This window comes from Furipterus horrens, unplaced genomic scaffold (assembly GCF_987537825.1).
Source record: "Furipterus horrens unplaced genomic scaffold, mFurHor1.1.pri manual_scaffold_16, whole genome shotgun sequence".
In the NCBI taxonomy this organism is placed as follows: domain Eukaryota; kingdom Metazoa; phylum Chordata; class Mammalia; order Chiroptera; family Furipteridae; genus Furipterus; species Furipterus horrens.
In genome coordinates this window covers 10510261-10535318 of record NW_028327186.1, presented here as the reverse complement: position 1 = coordinate 10535318, position 25058 = coordinate 10510261, and the positions used below count along the sequence as shown (strand labels likewise).

The following is a 25058-nucleotide window of genomic DNA, read 5'->3' as shown; positions in this document are numbered from 1 at the left end:
CAGGCTGACTAGAATGCAAACACCTCTGAGCCCTGGACGAGCTGTTATTTTCTTCTCTTCAGTTTTGCCCTGTTTTCTAGTGTCATTTGTTGTTTTCTGTTTAACTATGTTTTCTAATGGCTATACTTCTTTGTGGTCGGCAGAATAATGGCCTCCCAAAGATGTCCACAGCCTAGTCCCCAGAACCTGGGAGCCTGTGAAGTTACACGGCAAAGGGAAGTAGGTTGTAGAGGAAATACCAGCTGTTAACCAGCTGGCCTTAAAATACAGACAATCCAGGACTATGCAGGCGGGCCCTGCATAATCACAGGGGCTCTTAAATGGGGCTGGGCAGGCAGAAGAGGAGAGTCAGGGGGAGTTGTGACTGTAGCAGGTGGCACAGAGATGCCACAGTGCTGGCCTTGCAGGCGGAGGAAGGGGCCATGAGCCAAGGAGTGAGGGTGGCCTCTAAAGCTGGAAAAGGCAGGGAGACAGCGTCACCCCAGGAGCCTCCAGGAAGGAACACAGCCCCACTAACACCCAGATTTAAGCCTGACGAGACCGTGTCAGATTCTGACCTACAGGACTGTAAGATTATGGTAGCTCTGTGTTGTTTTAAGACACTAAGTTTGTGACAATTTGTGAGAGCAGCATCAGGAAACTAATACCCCTCTTAAACAAAACTAATACACTTCTGAACATTGTTTTTCTTGTTCCTTTTCCTACCATTTGTTGAATTATTCACCTTTCTTTATTCCATTTTTTCTCCTCACTGATGGTTTGCAAGCTCCATATCCTATTTTTGTTATTCTCGTGGTAACCCTTAACGTTTCCGTCTTCTTACGATGTTATAGGTGCACTTAACGTGAGAGTCTGAGTCTTGTTATGAAAAACAGTGGCTTCTCCACCTCCCCCCACTGTTTCCTCCTCGCCAGCGGAAACCACTTTTACTCCTTTAGCAGATTCTTCTCGTATTTACTTCTTTATCTCTAACCGATATGCATGTATGGCTCCTGCCTGATTTCTCTGTTTTAGTCACCAGTTGATTTTCCGCTGGAGAGAATGAAGATGGAACTCTATCAGAGCATGCGTACGCGCACACACACACACCACCACCACCACCACCCCCTTCCTGATCCTCCTGAGCTGGTAGGATGCCAATCTAATTTTTTTGTCCCTCTAGCGTTCATCTGTTTGTTCCTCTCTTAGGGATTTCTCTTTGATCCTTGGTGGTGTCCAGTGTCCCCATCCTGGGCCTAGGTGCAGATAATTTTTTTTTTCTCCTTGGTTGGTTTATCTTTCTGTTCTGAGGTTTGCATGTCTGCCTATAAAAAGTATTATTAACATCTGATTGTCTAGTAGTCAAAATCTCTAATATTTTTTAATGCAAACATTCCTTTTATCCATCTGAAGGTATTGCATGTAATTAATCCAAAGTCCTGTTGTTTTCTGCTTGTTGGGTTTGGTATCTCTGTTTCAAGGTATTAACCCACAAATAGTTTTTGATTCTTGGATGTGTGATTGTCTTTGTGTTTGAGTGTTTCTGTTATCTTTCATAGAAGACTCTGGCAGTGGGCCACTGATAGGCATTCCTTAGTTCTTGCTTCCTATCAGCACCCCGATTGTGCTTAGGCAGTCATACGCTCAATCAGCTCAGGTGACAAATCATGATGGTACTAAGTCAACTATAATTTCAAGGCCTCTCTTTCCCAGCCTCCCTTGCAGCTAGGTCTAGCATGTGATAAAGTTGTAACCAATGAGATATAAGTGGAAACCTACTGAGAAACTTCTGGGGAATCTCTTACTTTATTAGAAAAGGGACATTTGTGTGAGGAAAGCTCCGTGATACTGTCTCTTCCATTTCTTTTTTCCTTTGACATAGAGTATCTGGAGTGCAGTGGCCACGGAGTGACCACGAGGTAGCTACACACTAAAGACGGTGACGCGGAGAGGTGAGCCTCTGTTTTCTGGATGGCTTTCGTTGAGCCAGAGGTGCCAAACCTGAAACTGCCTCTAGATATTCTGTGATGTGCTTTACGTAAAGGTCTCTCCACTTGAGTCACTGTTAGATTTGTCATTACTTGTCACACATTCCTGACAAGTGTTGCCCCTGTGTGAAAATTGTAACTGTTCGTTACATCTTGAACCCCATCACTATGGTGGAAGAACGGAAGACTCTGCTGGGTGGGGTGAACCAGTAGCTCATGCCTTTGGCCGAAGAAGCTTCTTCTTGGCTCTAAGTGTTGGGGGCCTTCCAGGAAGCTGCCTTGATTTTTGAGTGCAAGTGCGTACTTTACCACTCCAGGCTGCAAGCCGTCCTCTTCTTGGCACCATTGGGAGGGAGGCAGAGAGCGAGTCTTCCCTTCCTACAGTGAGGCCTCACCCTACCACCATCAAGTAGCCCCAGCGCTTTTTCCCCGTTTCCCATATTTCCCACTTCCGAGTTTAGAGCCTCTTGAGTGGCTCTTGACTTCCACAGCAGTCATTGTCTCGCACGTGGCTTAGGCTGCGATTCCCTCCTTTAGTCTCCTCCTCTTTCTTTCTTTCTTTCTTTCAAGGGTTCCCGACCATTTCTGGTCTATTGAGAGCACTCCTTGTTGTCTGGTGTTGCCCCAGAGGGTGTGTGTGTGTGTGTGTGTGTGTGTCTGCCTACCTCACATCAGACCCTGGAACTATGATTTATATGCATGAAAAGAATCGCCAGCCTTGCTTTTAAGTATCTAAACCCTCTTCTAGGAATCTCTTTGGAGAAATAGCAGAATTGGAGTCAAAGGCTTATATTCAGAGATTGCCTTTTCAGCATTATTTATGCAATGGCATTAATATCTCCCATTTCTCTAGAGGTTATTCTCATTTATTATAAAATGGTTTTACAAAATTCTATACATGTGATGCTTCCCAATTCCCCCCATATACATATTTAAACCCCGGGCCATCTGTGACCAGCCCTGGCTGAACCACAGAATGAATGGCACACTGACTCGAGACCAGAACTGTCCTTCTGAAACGAGTCACTGCCAACGTGGCCGTTGGTACCACAGTTCCAAAGGGAGGGAGTGGCAGGACCCAGCTTTTATAATAAGAATTGAGCCCAGTCCGTTTGGGCTGTGATGGAGAGTGAGGTAAGGACTGTACCGTTCAGCCGGCTCTGCCTGGGCCTACAGAGGGTTCCTCCTGACGTCAATCATCCCCGGGCCGGCCCTGCGTAGCTCCCGCCGCGGTCTGGCCAAGGGCACGACATGCCGGGGCACACCACCCTCCCCCGTGAGCAGCGCCCGCCCCATGAGGGGCTCTGTGGCCTCACGCTGCCGCACCTCCTCCAGGGAGCCCTGCTCCTCACCACCCAGACCGGAGCGCTTCCACGTCAGCGGCAGCGGCGCATGGATCAGGTCCCGTACCTCCTCCTGGGCACGGGGGGCGCCCTCCGCAAGGGGGGACTGCCTGGGAGGCTCCAGTGCCGGGTGCAACTCATCCTCACTTCCAGGGCACAAGGGCTGCTGCTCCCCACCTGTCATGGGGGACAGTGACATGCTTATCAGGAGTGGAGGCGACAGCCCCTTCCTCGGCCCAGGCTCCCCAGCACAGCAAACAGCAAGGGAGATGGCCCGGGAGGAGCCGCAGTGGCAGCTGCTTCTGACCGCCCTCAGCCCGGGCACGGAAGCTGGCTCACCCCAGCTCAGGCCTGCCGCGCCTGTAGCGCCGCTCAGCTTCTGCTTCAGTTCCTGGTTCATCCACATGTGGCGGCCCAGCTCCCTCTCCAGAGCCTGTATCCTGGCCTCGTACTGCCTCCTGCTGTCGGCCAGCCCCTCGCCAAGGTGGTCTGGAGGGGAGACACGGAGACGAGGGTGGCAGGGGCCAGGCAGGGCGGCGGGCCTGTGAGCGGGAGCTGTGCGCGGCCGGGGCCTCACCTCGGCTCTGCTGCAGGAGCAGCTGCAGGCTCCGCTCGTGCTCCTTCTGCTGCTGAGTGAGCTGGCGGTCAGTCTCCAGGCGCTGCCGCTCCAGGGCCGCCTCCAGCCAGAACACCAGCCGCTGCTGCTCCTCCAGCTGCATCTCCAGCTCCGAGAAGGCCACCTGCTGCTGGTGCTGCTCCTCCCGAAGCGTCACTACCTACGCTGAGACCCACAAGCTCAGGCCCAGCACTGGCTCCCTTCACCGGGGCATCCCCACCCAGGGATAAACTGGCCCCTGCCGCTCCCATACCAGGGGTCACTGAGAGATTACCGAGATCTCCCTCAGACGCCCCCCTCAACAGTATCCCAGGCAGCAATTTGCAAACGGTGAGATTTAGCTCTCAGAAGGGTGTTATCTGCCATCCCTGCCTCAGACTCTCTCCCAGTCACACAGTAAGAAGCTCCTAGGCTGAGCCTCAAGCTGTGCAGTTCCCTGGAGGCCAGGACTTCTCAGCCTCGACTGCTGACAGTTGGGACCAGATAACTTTCGGTTGTGGGGCCCGTCCTGTGCGTTGCGGGATGTTGAGCAGCATCCCTGGCCTCTACCCCTACTGTTGTGGCAACAGAAGTATCTCCAGCCCTGACTGATGTGGCTCAGTGGATGGAGCACCGGCCTGCGAACCAAAAAGGTCGCCAGTTCGATTCCCGGTCAGGGCACAGGCCTGGGTTGTGAGCCAGGTCCCCAGTTGGGGGCTTGTGAGAGGCTACCAATTGACACATCTCTTGTACATCGCTGTTTCCTTCCCTCTCTTCCTCCCTTCCCCTTTCTCCAAAAAATAATCTTTTTTTAAAAAACATGGTGACATGTCCCATGGGCCAGCAAACCCACCCCCGTTGAGAACCACTGACCGGGACAAGGCCACCCTGAAGGTGCCACTCAGACTGGAGGGCGGGAAGCGGGAGGCAGCGGTCCCAGTTTCAGAAAGCAGGACGGGCTTTAAGAGAGAGTCTGCGGTGGCCCTGAGCCCTGGGAGGGGCCGGGCTGGCGGGGCCGCGGCCCACCTTGTCAAAGTACTTGCAGAGGAGGGCTCTGGTCTCCGAGGACGACAGGTAGCTGAGCTTGGCCATGAGGTCCATCTCGCACTGGGACAGCAAGGAGGCTGAGGCCCGCAGCACCCGCTGGCGGCTCGTGATGGCCTCGTTCTTATACTCGATGGCGGCGTCCAGGGCCTCTATGGCCTCGTCCAGCTGGAACAGCGTCCGCTCCTCCTGCAGGGGCGCACAGCCACATGTGACCCCTAGATGTCCCCTTGCCCTGAGCTGTCACAGCCCAGACCCGGGGTGGTGCAGGAGGCTGCTCTGCCTCTGGAGTGACCTGCACTCAGGAGCTCAGAACCCCCCCCACTGGAGGGCAGGCCTGGCGGGACTGGGGACAGGACCCGGTGTGGTCCCCACACTCATTCCCACACGGGAGCTCAGGTGTCGGGCCGGCGGTCGGGGCAGCACAGGACAGACTGCGGCCTCGAGGAAGGGAATGGGGAGCGCAGCCGGGTCCAGCCCACATGTCCCAGACAAGGGGCCCTAGCAGGCGCCTGCCCAGCACACGCTCCGCCCCCAGCCCCGCCTCTGGGGCCGCCTCCGGAGGCGGGGGCCCCGCACACGCACTGCGGGCGACAGCAGGCTGCCCTGCCGCAGCTTCCCGTCGATCTCCAGGCGCTGCTTCAGCAGCGAGTCCTTCTCCTGGCGCAGGGCGTCGATCTCCCCGCGGATCTGCTGCTGGCCCTGGGCGCTGCCCTGCTGCAGCCGCCCGCTCTTCTCGGACAGCTCCTTCTCCAGGTGCTCCAGCCGGCTGGACACGCGCACGATGTCCTCGGTGAGGGCCTGGGGCAGCACCGGGCATTAGTGGGGAACGGGCGCCGGCCTCTCCAGTGACAGACCACCCGACGGATGCTAAGGAGGCCGGGGGCTCACGAAGGCCACTCAGCCCTGCAGACGCTCGGCAACTGGGGGCCCCAGAGATGGCCCAGAAGGACAGTGCAGACGAGCAGAGGGCCAGGCGCCCCTGGATAAGAAGGGGACAACACAGACCAAGGCAGGGCAGCGTGTGGTGGTGGCCTGTCACTGAGATGACTTGAGTTTGTGACGGGAATTATGGGAAATTAGTGGCCAAACCCCTTTCTGATGGAGGACATGAGGACTCCAATGGCCAAGCGACGGTCGGATAACCCAGCAGCACCCTGACCCCTCCCGCACTTCAGAGCTCCGCCCGAGCACCCACCGCTGGAACTGCCTGGGTTTTGTGTCTGACGCACCCCCTGGAATCGTCACAGCAACGTTACCATGGCTCAGAAGCGGCCTACTCACAAGCGCGAAGCCCCGTGGAGCCAGGTGGGGCCAGGCCTTCCTGCCTGCACCCCAGTAAAGGCTCTTTCTCCGGGCGCCCACCCCCCTCACTGCCTGCGCCCTCCCACGTGGGGCGGGGACGTTGGCGAGGGGAAACCTTGCAGGGAGGTGGCGGGGAGAGGCTCCACCCACACACCAGCACCTGCAGGGCAGCGCTGCGCTTGTTGGGCCACATGGGGAGGGCGCTCACCTGGCTGGACCGCAGGCGCTTGCTCTCCAGCCCCGTCTTCTCTTGCACCAGGGCCTCCTTCTTGGCCAGGATGGCCTCCCGCTTGCGGAGCTCCTCGCCCAGCTCCTCCAGTGCCCGCCGCTGCTGCAGGACCTTCTCTATCTCCTGGTCCAGCCACTTCTTCTGCTCCTCAATCTTCTGCAGGAACACAGGGGAGGAAAGGGGGGGCGCTCGGTGTTCCCACCTGCTGTGAACAGCCCCCCAGGGTGGGCTGTGGGTGCCCCTGGCGCACCCACCTGCTGCTGCTCCAGGCTGACCACAGAGCCGCTGCTGCCGCTGCGCCGCTTCCTCTGGAACGCCGCGATCTCCTCTGTCTTGATCCGCAGGATCTTCTGCTGCTGCTCATGCTTCAGCTCCAGCTCCTGGGGGTGCATGGGGGAGGGGGGCCTCAGAGGCTCAGGGGCAGGGCCCTGTGTGCCAGCCTCTCGCCAGGAGACCACAGGTACACCTGCCGCTCCCCACATGACCCTGCACAGCGTCCCAGCCTCACACCCCCGCGTCTCGCTGGGGAGCAGAAACAGGAGCGCATACTGATGGGCTGCTACAATATAAGGGTTCGTCACACTGAGTTCCCTGAATTCTCACCCTGGCCTTGACTTTCCTGAAACTCTCCTCACTTGCAGGTGAGAAAAACTCAGGGATGCCGAGTGACCTGCTGGAGGAGGTCACATGGCTGTGAGCAGCTGGGACACGGCTGGCCGAGAGCCTGACCTTGACCCGGTGCTGCCGCTTGCTCATCTCCGTCTCCAGGCGCCGCTTCTGCTCCGTCTCCTCGCGAAGCCGCCTCTGTAGCTGCGCCTGCTGTTGCCGCATGAGCTGCACGTTCCTCTCGAGCTCCAGCAGCCGCTTCTCGCTCTGAGCCGACAGTGACACCAGCCGCTCCGTCGCCTGCTTCTTCTCTCTCAGCACCTGTGACCAGGACAGCCTCTGTTGGGCCCCATGTGGGGGCCACTGCGAGCCGGGCACTCAATAAGGGCACGCAGGCCCGAAGGCCAATGACACAAGGGGACAGACAGAAGGGAAAGCCGATGGACGGACAATGGATAATAAAAGCATCAGAAGACGAGTGAGGGATAATCAGATGTTTACCATGTACCAGGCACTATACTGAGTGTTCTGTGTTAAATGACCCTAACAATCCTGTTGACAAGTGTAAGTATTATTAGCCCAGTTAACAGAGTAAGAAACTGAGGCACAGAGAGGTTAGGAAACTTGACCAAGGACACACAGCTAGAAAAGGGCAGAGCTGGGATTCGAACTCTGACAGTCTAGTTCCAGAGCCTGTGCCCTTGCCCACTCTGCTGTATTGCATCCTGGAAACCAGACCTGAGCAAAGAAGGAAGGAATGATGGGTGGCAAGCTGCAAAGATGGACGGACAGGAGGGTGGGTGGACAGGAAGATGGACAGGAAGATGGACGGGATCATGAGAGATGCACCGGTAACGCACCCTAGGGCCCCACACTGACCTGCACCTGGCTCTGGGCGGCCGCGACCCTCCTGCGGAACTCCTGGAGCTGGGACCGCGCACCGGCGTCCTGGGGCTCCCTGCCCTCGAGCTCCCGCAGCTGCCGCTGGCCTTCGCTCAGCTCAGCGCGCACACGCTCTGCCTCCCGCTCCAGTTCGCAGATGCGCTGGCTGTGCTGGCGATTCAGGGCCTGGGCCGCCTTCCCTAGAGAAGGGGCCACGTCAGCGCAGGCCACTGCCCACACGAGGACCACCCACTCGTGCCGCTGGGAGGTCTTCCCGACCCCCGGCAGCCAGGGACACTGCACGGGTTTTCCCAGCCTTTGTCCCACCAGCACCATAACTGACTTAATATTTTTCTCTAAACTGACTCACTTTTGAAATGAGCCTCACCCACAGCAGTGACCAGGGAAGTGATGGATGAACTAGCAGTTTTACCCAGTACAGGCTAAAATAAATACCAAGCCCTGGCTGGTGTGGCTCAGTGGATTGAGCGCTGGCCTGTGAACTGGAAGGTGGAAGGTTCGATTCCCAGTCAGGGCACAGGCCTGCGTGGCTGGGCAGGTCCCCGGTTGGGCTGGTTGGGCTGCTGTGTGACGGAGACAATAAGTGTGCTTGTGCCCTTGGCCCCCAGGGGACAGTTTTATCAGAGGCACTAATGGCACTTGGGTTAGGGAGGGAGCTAACAGGTGCAGGGCTGAAATAACATGATCTCTGGGGTGTGCCTCCAAATAGTTCAGAGGGAGGGGTGACGTCAGCATCATGGGGAGCAAGAAGACTCCAGGGTTTCGCCCTTAAATTGACAAGAAGTTAGAAAACCAAACTCAACAAAGGACCCGCTGCTCAGCACATGAACACGCCTGAGACTTCCACGCAGTGGGACACCTGAGTGGGGCTGTTGGAACAGCAGAGGGGGTGGGACAGGGTCTCTGACAAACACACATGCAAAGTCCTAAACAAAATACTAGCACATCAAATACAATAATACATTGACAAAAGAATGCCCCATGATCAAGTGGGGTTCATTCAAGGGGCACAAGGATATTTCAACATGTGCAAATCGATTAATTTAGCACACCACATTAACAGACAAAGGATAAGAGCCACAGAGCTTATCGACAGTGCAGAAAAAGCATTTAAGATACAACATACATCACTCAATAAAATGGGTACAGAAGGCCCTGGCTGGTGTGGCTCAGTGGCCTGAGCGCCGACCTGCGAACCAAAGGGTCACCCATTCGATTCCCAGTCAGGGCACAGGCCTGGGTTGTGGGTCAGGTCCCCAGCTGGGGGCATGTGAGAGGCAACTATATGTTGATGTTTCTTTCCCTCTCTTCCTTCCTCCCTTCCTCTCTAAAAATAATAAATAAAAAATTTTAAAGTTGATTAAAAAAAGATGGGTACTGAAGGTGATCGCAGATTGGATCACAGACTGAACAGATCACCAACTGCAGGAGACAAAGACAGTGGATCCCTGGCATCTCGAGGAGGCTGCCTGGGCCCAGACCGGGACACGGTCTGACGGCACAGGGCAGACCCAGGACGTAAGGGAAGGGCACCTCTACAACAGCACACAGGACGTGGTGGGGGGCTGGCTCTCAGTCAGCGAGCTGGAGGGAGGACCCACATGAAGGGCACCCAAGGGCATCAAGGTCAGGAGACCAAGGAGACAACACCACTGAGGCCCCCGCTCTCCCACCACAGAAGGTCACGCCACGACGGCAGGAAGGCAAAGCAGGTCGATCCAAGAAGCCGAGACAACAAGAAGAGACAAAGATCGGGAGACAAAGAAACAGCCCACACTGGAAGGAAAGGAGGAGGCCCCGGGGAGAGTGCTGAGTGAGACACAGGCCGGAGGACTCAGACTCGGAACTCAAACGACGATCACAGGGACGCTCGGCGAGCTCAGCGAGCTGAAGGAAACCTCCAGGGAACTCCAGGGAAGCTACACGGAACTCACTGAGAACCACACCAGCATGAAGGACACAGAAACCATCAAGAAGAGCCAGGAGGAAATGAAGAGTACAATTTCTGAACTGAAGAACATGGCAGAAGGAATGAAAAGCAGGCTAGAGGAAGCAGAAAATGGGATCAGCGAGCTGGAGGACAACATAGAAAAAATTCCCAGATGGTGCAACAGAACAAAAAAAGACGGGGAAAGGAAGAGGCCCTAAGACAGCTGCAGGACAATATGAAATGTGATAATATCCGTATCATAGGAATTCCAGAAGGAGAGGAAGAAGAGCAAGGGAAAGAAAACCTGTTTGAAAAAGTAATGACAGAAAACTGCCCTAACTTGATGAGAGGAAAGTCATGCAAGTCCAGGAAGCACAGAGGGTCCCAATGAAGATGAACCCCAACAGGTCCACCTCAAGACGCATCATAATTAAAATGGCAACATTGAAAGACAAAGAGAGAATCCTAAAAGCAGCAAGAGAGAAACAATTAATAACATACAAGGGAGCTCCGATAAGACTATCATCATATTTCTCAATAGAAACACTACAAGCCAGAAGGGAATGGCAAAAAATATTCCAAGCAATGAAAAACAGAGGCCTACAACCAAGACTACTCTATCCAGCAAGCCTCTCATTCAAAATGGAAGGTGAAATAAGGACTTTCCCAGACTAAATTTCCCAGGCTAAAAGAACACATCTCCACCAAACCAGCAGCAGTGCAAGAGATGCTAAAGGGTCTGCTTTAAGAAGACAAAGAAACAGAGAGAGACAGAGAGGAACACAGGTACAAAGGGGGGAAATGGAATGAATAAATACCTATCGATAATAACCTTAAATGTAAATGGATTAAATGCTCCAATCAAAAGACATAGAGTAGCTGAATGGATTAGAAAACATGACCCACATATATGCTGTCTACAAGAGACCCACCTTAGAAAAAACGATCTACGCAGACTGAAAGTGAAGGGATGGAAAAAAGTATTTCAAGCAGATGAACACGAAAAAAAAGCTGGGGTAGCAGGACTTATATCAGACAAAACAGATTTCACAGCAAAGGCCATAAAAAGAGACAAAGAAGGTCATTTCATAATACTTAAGGGAAAAATCCATCAAGAAGATAAAACCCTTGTAAAATATATGCACCCAACATAGGAGCACCCAAATATGTAAGGAAAATCTTGGAGGACTTCAAGAAGGATATAGACAGCAACACACTCATAGTAGGGGACCTTAACACCCCACTGTCAACAATGGACAGATCTTTGAAGCAAAGAAACACCAAGGATATTGAGGCACTGAACAACACTCTAGATCCGATGAACTTAATTGATATATACAGAACCTTTCACACCAAAGAAGCAAAATATACATTCTTTACAAATGCACATGGAACATTTTCAAAGATAGACCACATGGTAGGACACAAAACAAGCCTCAACAAATTCAAGAAAATTGAAATAATATCAAGCATCTTCTCAGATCACAATGGCTTGAAACTAGAACTCAACCTCAAGGAAAAAACTCAAAAACATTCAAATTCATGGAGAGTGGATAACATGCTATTAAATAATGATGGGTTAACAATGACACCAAGGAAGAAATCAAGAAGTTTCTGGAAACAAATGAAAATGAACACACAACAGCCCCAAACCTATGGGACTCAGCGAAGGCAGTCCTGAGAGGGAAGGCCATAGCAATACAGGCCTACCTAAAAAGGATAGACGAATCTCAAATAAAAAATCTAACCCCACAGCTACAAGAACTAGAGGAAGAACAACAAACAAAGCCCAGAGCGAGTAGAAGGAAGGAAACCATCAAGATCAGAGCAGAATTAAATGACATAGAGACTAAACAAACAATTCAAAGGATCGATAAAACCAGGAGCTGGTTCTTTGAAAAGAGAAACAAAGTCGACAAGTCTTTAACCAGGCTCATCAAGAAAAAAGAGAGCAAACCCAAATAAAATCATAAATGAAAGAGGAGAAATCATGACCGATACCACAGAAATACAAAAGATTTTAAGAAATTACTACAAACAACTATATGACAGGTTTGACAACCTGGGTGAAATGGACAAGTTTCTGGAAACATATAACCTTCCAAAACTGAATCAAGAGGAAGCAAAAAGCCTGAACAGACCAATAACAACTAGTGAAATTGAAGCAATAATAAAAAAACTCAGCACACAAAAGCCCTGGACCGGATGGCTTCACAGGCAAATTTTACAAAATATTTAGGGAAGAACTAACTCCTATCCTTCTCAGGCTATTCCAAAAAATCCAAGAGGAGGGGAGGCTCCCCAGCATGATACAAAGTCAATATTTAGAAATCAAAGGCATTTCTGTACAACAACAATGAAACATCAGAGATAGAAACTAGAAAAAAATCCCATTTACTATAGCAACAAGAAAAATAAAGTACTTAGGAATAAACTTAACCAAGGAGTTGTAAAAGACCTGTACTTGGAAAACTACAGAACACTGAAGAAAGAAATTAAGGAAGATACAAATAAATGGAAGCATATACCATGTTTATGAATGAACATCATTAAAATGGCCATACTACCCAAAGCAATTTACAGATTCAACACAATCCCTATTAAAATACTAGTGACATCTTTCACAGACCAAGAACAAATACTTCAAAAATTTATATGGAAACAAAAACAACCCCAAATAGCCAAAGCAATCTTGAGAAAGAACACAGCAGGAGAAATCACACTACCTGACATCAAACTATACTACAAGGCCACTGTAATCAAAACAGCCTGGTACTGGCATAAGAACAGACATATAGATCAATGGAACAGAATAGAGAGCCCAGAAATAAACCCAGGTCTCTATGGTAAACTAGTATTCGAAAAAGGAGGAAGGAACATAAAATGGAGTGAGAAGAGCCTCTTCGACAAATGGTGCTGGGAGAACTGGACAGGGACGTGCAAAAACATGAAACTGGATCACCAACTTACACCACATACCAGAATAAACTCAAGATGGGTCAAAGACTAAAATGTAAGCCATGGCACCATAAAAGTCCTGGTGGAAAACACAGGCTGGAAAATTTCAGATATCCCACGTAACAATATTTTCACCGATACATCTCCTAAGGCAAGGGAAATAAAAGAAAGAATAAACAAATGGGACTACATCAAACTAAAGAGTTTCTGCTCAGCAAAAGAAAACATCAGCAAGGTGAAAAGGAAACCAACCATATGGGAAAACATATTTGCCAATGATACCTCTGACAAGGAATTGATCTCCAAAGTATATAAACAACTTAATACAACTCCACACCAGGAAGACAAATAATCCAACTAAAAATGGTCAAAGGACCGGAACAGGCACTACTCCAAGGAGGACATGCAGAAGATGCTCAACCTCACCAGCCATCAGAGAGATGCAAATTAAAACCACAATGAGATACCACCTCACACTAGTCAGAATGGCCATCATCACAAATCAACAAACAAGTGCTGGCGAGGATGCGGAGAAACGGGAGCCCTAGTGCACTGTTGGTGGGAGTGCAGACTGGCCCAGCCACTGTGGGAAACAGCATGGAATTTCTTCAAAAAACTAAAATGGAACTGCCTTTTGTTACAGCAATTTCACCGTTGGGATTATAATCTAAGAATCCCGAAACCCCAATTCAAAGGAACCTCTGCAGCCCTACCTATGTTCATAGCAGTGCTGTTTACAATAGCCAAGTGCTGGAAACAGCCTAAGTGCCCATCGGCAGGTCCCAAAACCGTGATACATTTACACAGTGGAATACTACGCAGCAGAAGGAAGGAACTCCGACCATTTGCGACAGCAGGGATGGAACTGGAGAGGATTGTGCTTAGTGAAATAAGCCAGGTGGCGAAAGACAAATACCGTTAAGGGAAGTAAAGGCAAAAAATAAATGAATGGGGCTATATCAAACTAAAAAGCTTCTGCCCTGACTGGTGGCTCAGTGGATTGAGTGCTGACCAAAGGGTCGCAGGTTCGATTCCCAGTCAGGGCACCGGCCTGGGTTGCAGGCCAGGTCCCCAGCGGGGGGCGTACAAGAGGCAACCACACATTGATGTTTCTCTTCCTCTCTTCCTCCCTCCCTTCCCTTCTCTCTAAAGATAAATAAAATCTAAATAAATAAATAAAGCTCTGCTCAGCAAAGAAACCTCCAACAAAACAAAAAGGCAGCCAACCAGATGGGGAGGTGGTATTTGCAGCAACAGCTCCGATAAGGGGTTAATATCCAAACTATAAAGAGAACTCACACAACCCAACAGCAAACAAACAATCCAATTAAAACATGGGCCGAGGACCTGAACAGTCACTTCTCCCTAAAAGACACACAGAAGGCCGAAAGATACCTGAAAAAATGGTTAACTTTCCTAGTCATTGCTGAAATGCAAATCCAGACGACCATGAGATACCACCTCGCACCCGTGAGAGCAGCTGTTATCAACACGGCAAGTGACGAGTGTTGCAGAGGTGGTGGGGAGAAAGGGACCCTCACGCACTGCAGGCGGGACTGTAAGCTGGCGCAGCCACTATGGAAAGCAGCCTGGAGGGGCCGCAACAAATGAAGAACAGAGTTTCCATAGGACCCAGCAACCCCTTTTCTGGGTAACTATTTGGAAAAACTCAAAAACATTTATTCTGAAAGATACATGCACCCCTATGTTCACTGAAGCATTACTCACGGGGGCCCAGACACGAGACATCCCAAGGTCCCCCAATGGGCAGCTATTGAAAAACAGCACACATACAATGCAGCACTGCTCAGCCTGAACCCGGGATGAACTACTGCCATTTGTTATAACAGCAAAGGACACGAAGCACCAGATTTCACTCACATGTGGCGTATAAAACAGAGAGGAGCCACCAGGGGACGGGGGGGATAAAGGGCGTCAAACACACGGTGACACAAGGAGCCCTGACTCTGGGCACTGAGCGCACAATGCAACATTCCGAGCACGGGTCACAGCAGCGATTTTCACCCGGTGCGTCACAGCAGAGTGTTTAAAACATGCAAGACCTGACTGTTCAGTCAGGGGCACTGACCTCTTCTCCCTTAGGCGTCAGATAAAAAGTGACAATGGCCATCATAGCAGTAGCCGACCGGTATGGACGGATACAAATTATACCCATTTTTTGTCAGATGGACAACAAATGTTTTTTGGCGTGCCGCAGAATTTTAGTCATTAGTTCATGTGCCGTGAGATACTAAAGGCTGCAAACTGCTGTAACACAGAACGGCACGCCTGAAACTTACATGCCATTAACCCACGCTGCCCCAGTACAGGTAATCACATAATATATATTTCAGCACTGAAACAAATGTGGGAAAACTCTGACAACTAACTACTGGTGATGGGTTGATGGGGACCCACTGTACTAGCCTCTCTTCTCAATTACCTGCAATGTTTCATAATGCATTTTACAGTAAATTCATAGCCATAGAAAAGTTCAACCGGTCATCCCCTCCGCTGTCACACATGTCACCAGTAGATGCAGCACGATTTGGGGACACCATGTGCTCCCCAGGGCCGAGACCACACGCCAGCCAGCACAGTGTCAGGCACAGAGCAGGCACCTGGTAAACTATAACAACAGGTAAGGCTTCCTGAGAGCTGAACACTGACCTGATTCACTCGTTTCACGCTGTGAAGCAGCCACAACTGCTATTCCATCTTAGGAACGCGAAAACTGAGGCACAGAGGAGTTATCTACTTGCTCAAGGTCACACAGCTGCAAGAGCCTGAGCTGGGCATCAAACACCGGCCGCCAGGCCCCTGCCCGTAACCCCTTGGGCAGGGGCTGCCAGGTGCTGCCCATGCCCACCGCTCACCTGTGCGGACCAGCTCGCCAATGAGCTCCTCCTTCATGCGGATGTTGATGGCCAGTTCCCGGATCTTCTGCTGGGCTTGGGCCAGACGCCACTCGGAGGCTGTGGCGGCGGGGTCCTGGCGGGGCCGGGTCTGGGCCTTGCTCCCATGAGCCACTGTAAAAGGCCAGAGGTCAAGGCTGCTGTGCCCACTGACAGCAGGGGAGGCAGGTGAGCACGAGGGAGAGGCCTGCCCAGAGCAGCCAGGGAAGGCAGGTGGACGGGCCGCTGGCCTGTTGGGACCATGAAGGGAGCAGGGGTCAGGGCCCTCTCTGCACTCCACTGAGCTCACCTCTGGACTCCAGGGTGGCTGCACCCAGCTCCTCAAGGCACAGCTCCGGGCCCATCCCGCTCAGCGGACTCCCTGGGCCAGTGTCCGCTCTCTGGTTCCACTTGCTGATCCTGTTTCTAGGGGATGGAAGCAGGCGTCTGTGCCCCTCCCCAGCCCCTGCCCCAGCCCAGCCACCTCCCAGGCCAGAGGGGAAAAGGCAGGTCCCCGGCCTCCCATCCCATCATGGACAGAACCTGTCAGCCCAGCAGAACCCCGAAGCCAGGGGCCAAGCTTGGGGGTCCTGGGGAGCTGGGGGCACCAAGGACCTCCTTAGAGGCTGGCCCACCCAGCCTGCTCTCTCCCCGGGATGATGTGGGTGAGGGCACCCTGAGACGACAGGGTCCCGCCAGCCTGGGTCCTCACCAGGTCCACTCACCTGTGCAGGTACAGGGCCTGCTGGGGCGGCTGCTGCTCCTCCCCCTCCTCCTCCTCCTCTTCTGATGAAGCTGAGGAGCCACTTTCCAGCCTGTCTACCTCTGCCAGCAGCTTGGCTCCTGCCTCGGTGCCATTTGTCACCTGCTAGGGAAGCGCCAGGGTTTCAGGACAGGAAGCCTGCAGGGCTCCCTCTGTGGGCCGCTCCCACCTGTGCCCTGCGCACGCGCCCACCTGACACCCCCACCTCAGGCCCTGCCTGACATTCAAGGTCCAGCTCCAATACACCACATCAGAGCAGGAGGCATCTCCCCCATGCCCTTCCTCCCTGGCTCCCAAACTACCCAGTTCTCTCAGGTGACCATCCGCCATTTCTATGCTGTACACAGGTCACCTGCATCCGAGTCTTATCTTGCTAACAGCGCCCAGCCAGAGTGGGGGCTGCAGAACAGACTCCCGCCAAACCTATGGCCTCCCTCTCCCTGTCCCTCGGGACTTGAGGGCTGAGACAACCCAGAGCCTTTAGGCAGGTGCAGCTCCACACGGCCCCACGTGACAGAACGAGGAGCAGGACACTGGGCTCAGCAAGACCAGGGCTCATGGAAAAGTAAACTTGCAAAGCGAGGCACCCAAAGGCAGAGGGCGTAGCCTCCGGGTGATGAGCTCCCTGTCTCTGGAGGTGTGCAAGCTTCCCACCCAGGGCTGGGAGCCCCTCTGTAACCCCCAAGCAATCTCCAGTTACACCAGAGATTCCCAATAGCACTGTCCTTCTGAGAGGCCCCCCAGTCAGCCAAATCTTGGACCTTCCTCCAGGGACACAAGGGGCATCCCACAGCTGGTCCCACGAAAGCCTGGGGTGAGGGCCACCCTCCAGCCTCGCCCCTCCCCTGCCTGAGCCTGCCCAGCCCAGCAGGCCCAGCAGATGTTCAGCCTCGCCCCCTCCTCACCTCTCCCCAGTTCTCAGGGCCGACTTCGTCTCCAGGATGGCACACAGGGGGCACCACGCCCAGCATGTGGCTGTGGGCACCCGCCAGGGGGGCTGTGTGTGGCCGGGGCATAAAAGACCCAGGGGGCAGGCCCTGCAGGAGCCCTGGGGCCCCCCAGCCTGGCCGCATCAGCTCCAGCTGCAGTCGCAGCTCCGCCATCTCCTCCTGCTGCTCACGCAGGCGGTCACTCTGCAAGACATGGGGCAGGTGCTGAGGGGCGACATGGATTGGGGATGGGGTGCAACTGAGGAGAAGTTCAGGAGCTGAAGAGCAGGTCTGAGGCCACCCACTCCCTGTGTGCTGACACTGAGGAGGGCCACACACATCTGACCACCTCTTGGTCCCAACACACACACACTCTCTCTCTGCACGCATTCAGGTTCAAGCTTTCGTCCCAGCCTGCAGTCCGCCACGTCCACGCCTATCACGGCCACCAGAGAGCGCCAGGAGCAACGCTGACCCAGTTACCTGGGGACAGAGGAAGAGAGGGAGGGTCTGGCTCCAGTCCCACCTGCCATCCGCACCCACGACCACCCTGCACACCCACCGCCCCGCTCTGCCCCTCACCGCCACACTGCTGCCCGTGTGCGCAGGCCCCCATCTTTCCCTGCCCTGGCTGACTTCCTCCCGTCTGGGAAACTTGCTCACTTGCGCCCCCTCCGTGGAAGGGGTGGCCCCACCTGCAGCTTGTACTGCTCCATGGCGTCCTCCAGGGCAGCCAGGAAATCTCGGTTCTCCTCCTCCAGCCGGGCCACCTGGCTCTGCAGGGCCAGCAGCGCCCCCTCACCTTCCTATGGGGACAGGGAGACAGGCTTCAGGGCCAGGCGTGAGCAGGACAAGTCTGTCCCTGGGACTCCCTGGACCTCCCTCTGCCCTGCCAGGGGTTCCCCTGGCCCTACTTGCTGCTCTGCTCCAAGTCCTGCCTACGGTCCCCTCTGCGAGGCATACGGGCCACCTCCATGAACAACTTGTTACAAGTCCAGCCCTTACATCACCCCCAGGAGGTAAATACCAGCGTCATCCCTGTTTTACCCAGGGAGAGCCTGAGGCTGCGGGACCTTGCGGGAAGTGACCGTGGTACTAGCTCTGAATCTCGAAAGTGCCCTGCTAACGGATGGGACGGGGCAGGGGCATTGCCTCCTTGTCCCCCTCCGCAGCCCCACCTGGTCCTTGGCCACCTTGGTGCCGCGTGGCCCCTGCGCGGCCTGCTCGTCTGCGGCGGAGGCGCTGTCGATGCCGCTGTCCGGCCCCGAGGCGGAGCTCAGGGCGCTGCGCTCGCCCTCCACCTCGCACAGCCAGTCGCGCACCTTGCGGGCGGCGGCGCCGGGCAGCCCGGGCTCGGCCTGCAGCTCGCGCAGGAGGCTGTAGGCGGCGTCGGTGCGGGCCCGGTAGCGCGCGCACTCGGCGCCCAGGCGCGCGGCGGCCACGGCGGGGGCGGCGGCGGGGCCCGGGCCGCGCCGGCCGCGGTGGATGATGCGCGTCTCCGAGCGGTGCCTCGGGGGACCCCGCGCGCCGGCCACCTCCTCGGGCGCGCGCTCCGCCTCGGGCCGCCAGTTGACGGTGGGGCGGTTGCAGATGTTCTGAGCGCGGCTGGCGTAGTTGAGGGTGTTGAGGGTCTCGTCGAAGTCGGACGAGGAGGGGCTGACGCAGGCGATCATCACCGTCTTGGCGTTCCCGCCCAGCGAGTCTTTGAGGATCCTGAGGATGCCGGGCAGGGCGTCAGGGACCCCAGTGCGCCGGTCCCGACGCCACATCAGGCCTGTGCCTCCCCCTGCTCCACCCCACGACCGACCGGAGTGGCTCTCGGGGCCCCTTCTCCCGCGGCCTCACCGGGTGATCTTGGAGTCCCGGTAGGGGATGTGGCTGCCGCGGCGCTGGGGGTCGCCCAGCGCGCTGATGACGTTGCCCAGAGCCAGGAGGCTGCTGTTGATCTGGATGCTCTCCTTGAGGCGCTCGCCTGTGCTGCGCGTCTTGAGCACCCTCTCGGAGCCTGCCAGGTCCACGAAGTGGAACTTGGAGACCAGCAGCTGGCCGGCGGCGGGGTGCGGCAGGCGGCTGGGGGCGCGCCCACGCTGCTCCAGGGTCACGGTGAAGACCGTGTGTGAGCGGCTGGACTGGCGGTTGAGGTGTGTGGCCCCCGTGTGCCGGGCCGCGTTGCCCACCTCCAGAAGGCTCAGCACCTCGTCCAGGCCCTCCACGTCCACCTCCTTCACTCCACACATCACTGCGGGTGCAGGAGGCCGTGAGCCCGCCCTCTGCAGCTCTTCCTGCCTCAGGGGCCCCTGCCCCGCGCCCCAGGGCTGCCCACCCTGGCTCGGGCTGAAAGCGCCTCAAAGCCTCTCACTCTGGGTGCAGAAGTATATGCACCAAAGTCAGTGGAGACGGGAAACCACAGCGAAACTTTCCAGAGCTTGGGTTTCCCGGGGAGGTGTCTCCCCCAGACAGGTGAGTCAGCAGGTAAAGCCTCCTCAAGCCAGGTGCCCCACCCCCGCCAGTGGAGGGCCCCAGATGTCCTCACCGACATTCCCACGATCGTCTTCCCGAAGCTGGATGTCGCGGCTGGCGGTGCCCAGCTCGAGCAGGTCTCGGACCTCCTCCTTGTACACCTCCAGGTAGGACACGTGCACCAGGCAGTCGAGCAGGTCGTTCTCATCGATGAGCCTGAAGGCCTCGGCCATGACCCGTGGGATGATGCCCTGCTCGTCCTCGTGGAGGGAGGCTGGGGAGACAGCGTGGGGCGCGCTTCCACTGTGCCTCCCGCGGGGACAAGGCAGCAGCAGAAGCCAGGCTGGGCTGGGCAGCCTGAGCCAGGCCATGCTCAGGCAGAACCATAACGGTTTACTTTGTGTGTTTTTCTGCAGTTTCCTAATTTTTTTTATGACAAATGTGCGCTTTTATAACCCATGAGAAAACGTTCATATGACTTAAAACGAGGCAGTTCCCTTAACTGGCCCCAAGTGTCCCTCCCAAGAGTCTCTGCCCTAGAGCCTCATGGAGCCGCTGGCCACCCTGCTCTGTAGCGGCCAGAGCACGTCGCTTCCAGGGTGGTCCCCACTCCGACCAGTCTGACTAGAACACAGATTCTGGACCCTGGCAGCCATCCTGACAACCTGCAGAGGCCCTTCCTCCCCCGAGGTCCCCAGAATCAGACAGTGTGGCCCAATCTCTATGGAGCTGAGAAGGCCACTCCCCTCCCGGGCTCTCCTTTCCTGCCCCACCCACCCTACGGACGTGGCTGGTCCTACCCTGGGCTCCAAGTCTGTTCAGAAAACAGCTCTCCCTTCCCAACACCCCCACCCCGCCAGGGAACAGCAGGGGAAAAACATCAGGTGCCCCAGGGGCCCCTCCATGCGGCGCGGACAGGGTCACTCACCCACGCTGGCCTCCCCCATGGTGTGCGTCTTCCCGGAGCCCGTCTGCCCATAGGCGAAGATGGTGGCATTGAAGCCCTCGAAGAAAGCCTGCAGGAGCGGCTGCACGCAGGCCTGATACACGGCCTCCTGCCCGGCGTCCTCGTCCAGCACCACGTGGAAGCTGAAGTGGCGGTCTCGCCCCAGGGTGACCTGGCCACGCCCTGGCCCCACACGCAGGCAGCTCTGGTGCCCGTGCAGCAGCTCCTTGGGCAGCAGCGGGCGGACCCGCAGGACCACCGTCACGGGGGCCTCCTTGGCCCCCGGCAGCCTCGGGGCCTCCAGCCCCATGGTGGGGGAGGTCCGCCGCCCTAGGCCCTGCAGAGAGAAAGAGCCCCCCCCCACCCCATCAGCACCTGTGCTCTAGGGGCCAGACTCACCCTGCAGGTGGCCTTGGAGGGGCACAGGACCGGGAGATCAAAGTTCAGAGCAACATCTGTGCCCCAGCCTGGTGCCTGAACACTGCAAGGGCCACCATGCAGTCCCATCAGCATGTCACGGCCCTCATTCCTCACACTATAAGGCCCTGACTCTTCCTCTGACCGCCCAAGGGCCTGTGTTCCAGCTGCACCCTGTCCCTCTGACCCCGTCTCCTGGAAGACACATCCACCCGCTGAGCTCCTGTCTCTGCCTCTGTCACCTCACGCCCCATGCCCCACCTTCTCCAATAAAAGTCAACAGGTCCTGCGACCTGTTCCGAGCCCCCCATGGATGCCTGAGACCATGGGTAGCACGGACCCTGTATATACTGTTTTCCCTGCACACGTAAACCTGTGACAAAGCTTAAGCTGTAAGTCAGGCATCGTCAGAGGTTAGCAACAATGCCTAACAATAAAAAACAACTACAACCATCTCCTGCAGTGAATGTGATGTGAATGCGGTCACGCGTCTCAGGGGGTCCCCGGCTCAAGTCCTTGTATAGGCGCATTGCTTCCGGCCCAGCAACGCCGCCACGGAGATGGTTTCCTGCCCACGGGCCCCACCCACACGGTAGCTGCCTTTCCCAGCCTCACTGGCCCTTGTCATACACCACTTTTGCAGTCTCAGTTGCAACAGCCAAACCAGCAAACTTCTTGTCCTTCACAATTCCACAGATCTATTCTTACTGTCCATCTTCCAACCTAAGCGTTCCATTTTTTTTTCTTTCCTGAGCAGAGAACGCTGCCCTTTCCCCTAAAGGAAGCCCCTTCCGGCTTCTCTGTGGTGCATCCAAATTGCCAGCATCACCGCTCTCGGCCACTGGAACACAAGCCCTGAAATACTGTCTATGGGGTGGGCAGGGGGAGAGTTTACAACGTGCGGGTGCTTTTTCGCTTTAGTGAGCGTCACAGGTGTTGCATTTGCTACAGATTCATTCCCATCCAGGGCGGGAGGGGACGGGACACTGTGAGACCTCATCCCACTGCTTGGAATGGCACGCAAGTTAAAACTTCAGATTTCTGGAATTTTCCATTTGGTATTTTCAGACCACAGTTAACCGTGGGCAACTGGAGCCGCAGCTAAGGGACAGGTGGGTGGTATATATGAGTGTGTGTGTGTGTGTGTGTCTATTTCTCAGGTTCATGGGCTTCTCCCCATCCTATGGCAAAGCCCTGGTCCTTGCCACTGACAGCCTGATACAATGACCTCTACCTGCCCCTCAGTGGTCTGTGTCCCTTTGTCCTCCTCCAAGGCAACCAGGGGCATCTTTCAAAAATGCCAATGCCATCTTAAAGAAGCTCCCCACGGCACTGAGATTCTAACCTTTAACAGGCCCTTCGTACCTGGACAACTCACATGTGCCCCCCCTTTCCTCACCTTTCTCTGCCTGGCACCCACTCGGGGTTGCCCACCAAACTGCTGCACGGCCGCCTGGGAGCTGAGCCAGCTCCGCCCTCTCCGGGGAGCCAGGCAAGCGCCCTGCCGGCCCCTCCTGGCGCACGACCCCCGGCTGCTCCCATCAATGTTGGTCTCTGCCCACACCCCGCAGACTGGGAGCTGGGAGGCAGGGACCACCCTGTCCCCTTCCTGCTGCGTCTCCACTGCCCAGCACAACGTCCCCACTATTTGTCGCTGCCCAACAGTGAGGACTAATACTATCCAAGGAACTCTCCCTGTCTCCCCCTCTCTCATCGCAGTCCTCGCCATCCCACTTCGTCACCACAAGTTTACCTCCGTTACTGGGCCTCATTTTATTGCACCGCACACGTGTTGCTTTTTCTTTTCTTTTTTTTTTTTTTAACAAATTGAAAGCAAGACCTTCCACCAGCGAAACGACTACCGCTAGCTGGACTGCACGCTGCCGACGAGCCTCCCGCGCTGCGGGCCACATAGGATACGGTACCCAGACCCTGCACAGCACGACCCTGGGTCCTGACAAGCGTCCCCGTCATGGTTTATGTATTTACTCGCTCCACTTTTCACCGTTTAGGGTGTTGGTACTGGGAAACAAAGCTGCCGTTCGCACCGTGTCTCGTGCTCTGTCCAGGAACGCGCCGCCCCGCCCCGGCGTGGAAGCGCAGCCTCCCGAGGGAGGTCCGCGCCGCATTTAACTTCTCTCAGCGCTACTGTCACGGCTTTTTGTGCATGAAATCATTCCGTCCCTGCTGGGCGGCCGGCGCTGGGGACACCGCGGTCCCGGTCCCACTCACCCTGAAGTTTTTAGCTCCTTGCGGTCCTGCTTCTCTGCGCCGCGAAGGCACCTAGAACGGTCCGCAGGTGCGCTCGGGCGCGGGCAGGGGGCCCGGCGCCGGAGGCCGGGGCGCCGGGAAAGTTCGGAAAAGTTGTCTCAAGTTCAGGCGCGTCCCTGGCAGCCCCACGCTCCCTCCGGCCAGCCCCCGGAGTCGGCCTCGGACCGCCGACTCAGGGAAAGGGGCTCCCGCGCGCTCTGGGAAGAGCCCCAGGAGGCTGGTAAGCGAGGACAGACTCCACCGGGGTGCCGGCTCCCAGCGCCGCCGGGCCGGCCTGCTCAGGGGGCGCCCGCGCCCCCACCGCTCCTGAGCCCCCGCTTACCTACCGGGACGCCAATACAGCCCTCAGCTCTGCGGCGAGCCGCCCAGCCCAACGCCGCGCGCTCTGATGCCGTCATCAGGACACGCCCCCAAATGATCCCGCCTCCGCCCCCAGCCCCGCCTCCAGTCAATCCCCAGGCAAAAAGGGGCGGGGCGGGGCCGCGAGGGGCGTGGCTTCGGGCGGGGCCGCGAGGGGCGTGGCTTCGGGCGGGGCCTCGCCTTGGGGCGGGCATGGGACTGAACCTGGAGGCGGGCACGGGGCGGGGCTTAGGGGGGCGTGGCCGCGCGTCGCCCGTGCACTCCATACAGGCGGGATCCGGGGCGCTGGGCGATAATCCTCGAGGGGCGGGTGGATTTCCCAACCCTGAGACTGTGGAAAACCGTGTTCATACCCTGCTTTTCAGGTGTAGACCTCCCCCCCTCCCACCACTGCGTTGCTACCTCTCTCGGCAACCCCCACGCCCTCAGAGCTCAGCACAGCTCTCCCCCCCGCCCCCGGGCCCCAAGAAGCGTCCAACTCCCGTTTTTCCTGATTTCACGACCCTTTCTGAGGCTGAGAAGGATCCATCCCCCATGACTGTCAGGGTTGCGATGCGGACCCGGTTCTCCCCCCGTGGGAGAGGCCACTGGGTGGTGGGGGTTGCTATACACTTCTTAGCCCACCTTCCTGGTTGGGGGCGCCCTTCTGTGGGCACTGGGCCAGTGGGGGCCTTCCGGGGGTGCTCCTCCTGACCCCGCCGCCCTGCCCGTCACTCCGGCCTCCTCCCATCCACCACCGGGAGGACTATGCATGGTTGGATTTTAATTAAAATCTAGAAACATCTGTCACTTAAAATGTCATAATAAAAACCGAACTGATGTAGTGGCCAAATGTAATTAATTTTTCATGCAGAAGATTTCTACAGAAAGGCTGTCAGCATTGCCAAGGCTCTTTGGCTAGATCGGCATTAGGAAACCCTCAGCCTCGAGGAACAGAAATCCCAACCTGAAGTGGCTGGAGCAAGGAGGGCACCTGTCATCTCAGCTAACAGAGGGACCAGAGGGAGGAGGGCTCGGGGCAGGCTGTCAGCAGCAACGGGACAAGGACCGGGCCTCCCCATTTCTCCTCTGCTGCCGCCTGCAGACAGAAACCGGGCAGAGAAGGAAGAGAGCGAGCACTCAATTATCTGTGCGGCTG

General features: G+C 55.9%; 1 protein-coding gene across 5 annotated transcripts; it reads right to left on the bottom strand.

Moving 5' to 3' along the window:
• Positions 1-2811: 2811 nt before the first annotated feature.
• Positions 2812-23939, bottom strand: KIF7 (kinesin family member 7). 5 transcript variants are annotated; one of them, XM_090263608.1, is made up of 19 exons: positions 23887-23939; positions 23522-23757; positions 20855-21209; positions 20000-20200; positions 19312-19705; positions 18645-19179; positions 18162-18272; positions 17443-17670; positions 16500-16642; positions 16085-16200; positions 15757-15909; positions 7969-8171; positions 7213-7410; positions 6738-6863; positions 6463-6639; positions 5535-5750; positions 4932-5138; positions 3888-4086; positions 2812-3799 (listed from the first exon to the last, which is right to left on the bottom strand). In XM_090263608.1, exons 3-19 carry the CDS (start codon positions 21180-21182, stop codon positions 3138-3140), a joined length of 4197 nt encoding a protein of 1398 aa, XP_090119734.1. In that variant the 5' UTR covers positions 21183-21209; positions 23522-23757; positions 23887-23939; the 3' UTR covers positions 2812-3137. The 5 variants fall into 5 exon arrangements, with proteins under 5 accessions (XP_090119734.1, XP_090119732.1, XP_090119733.1 ...); XM_090263606.1 differs by having other exon boundaries at positions 23883-23938; XM_090263607.1 differs by having other exon boundaries at positions 23522-23777; positions 23887-23905.
• Positions 23940-25058: the final 1119 nt, after the last annotated feature.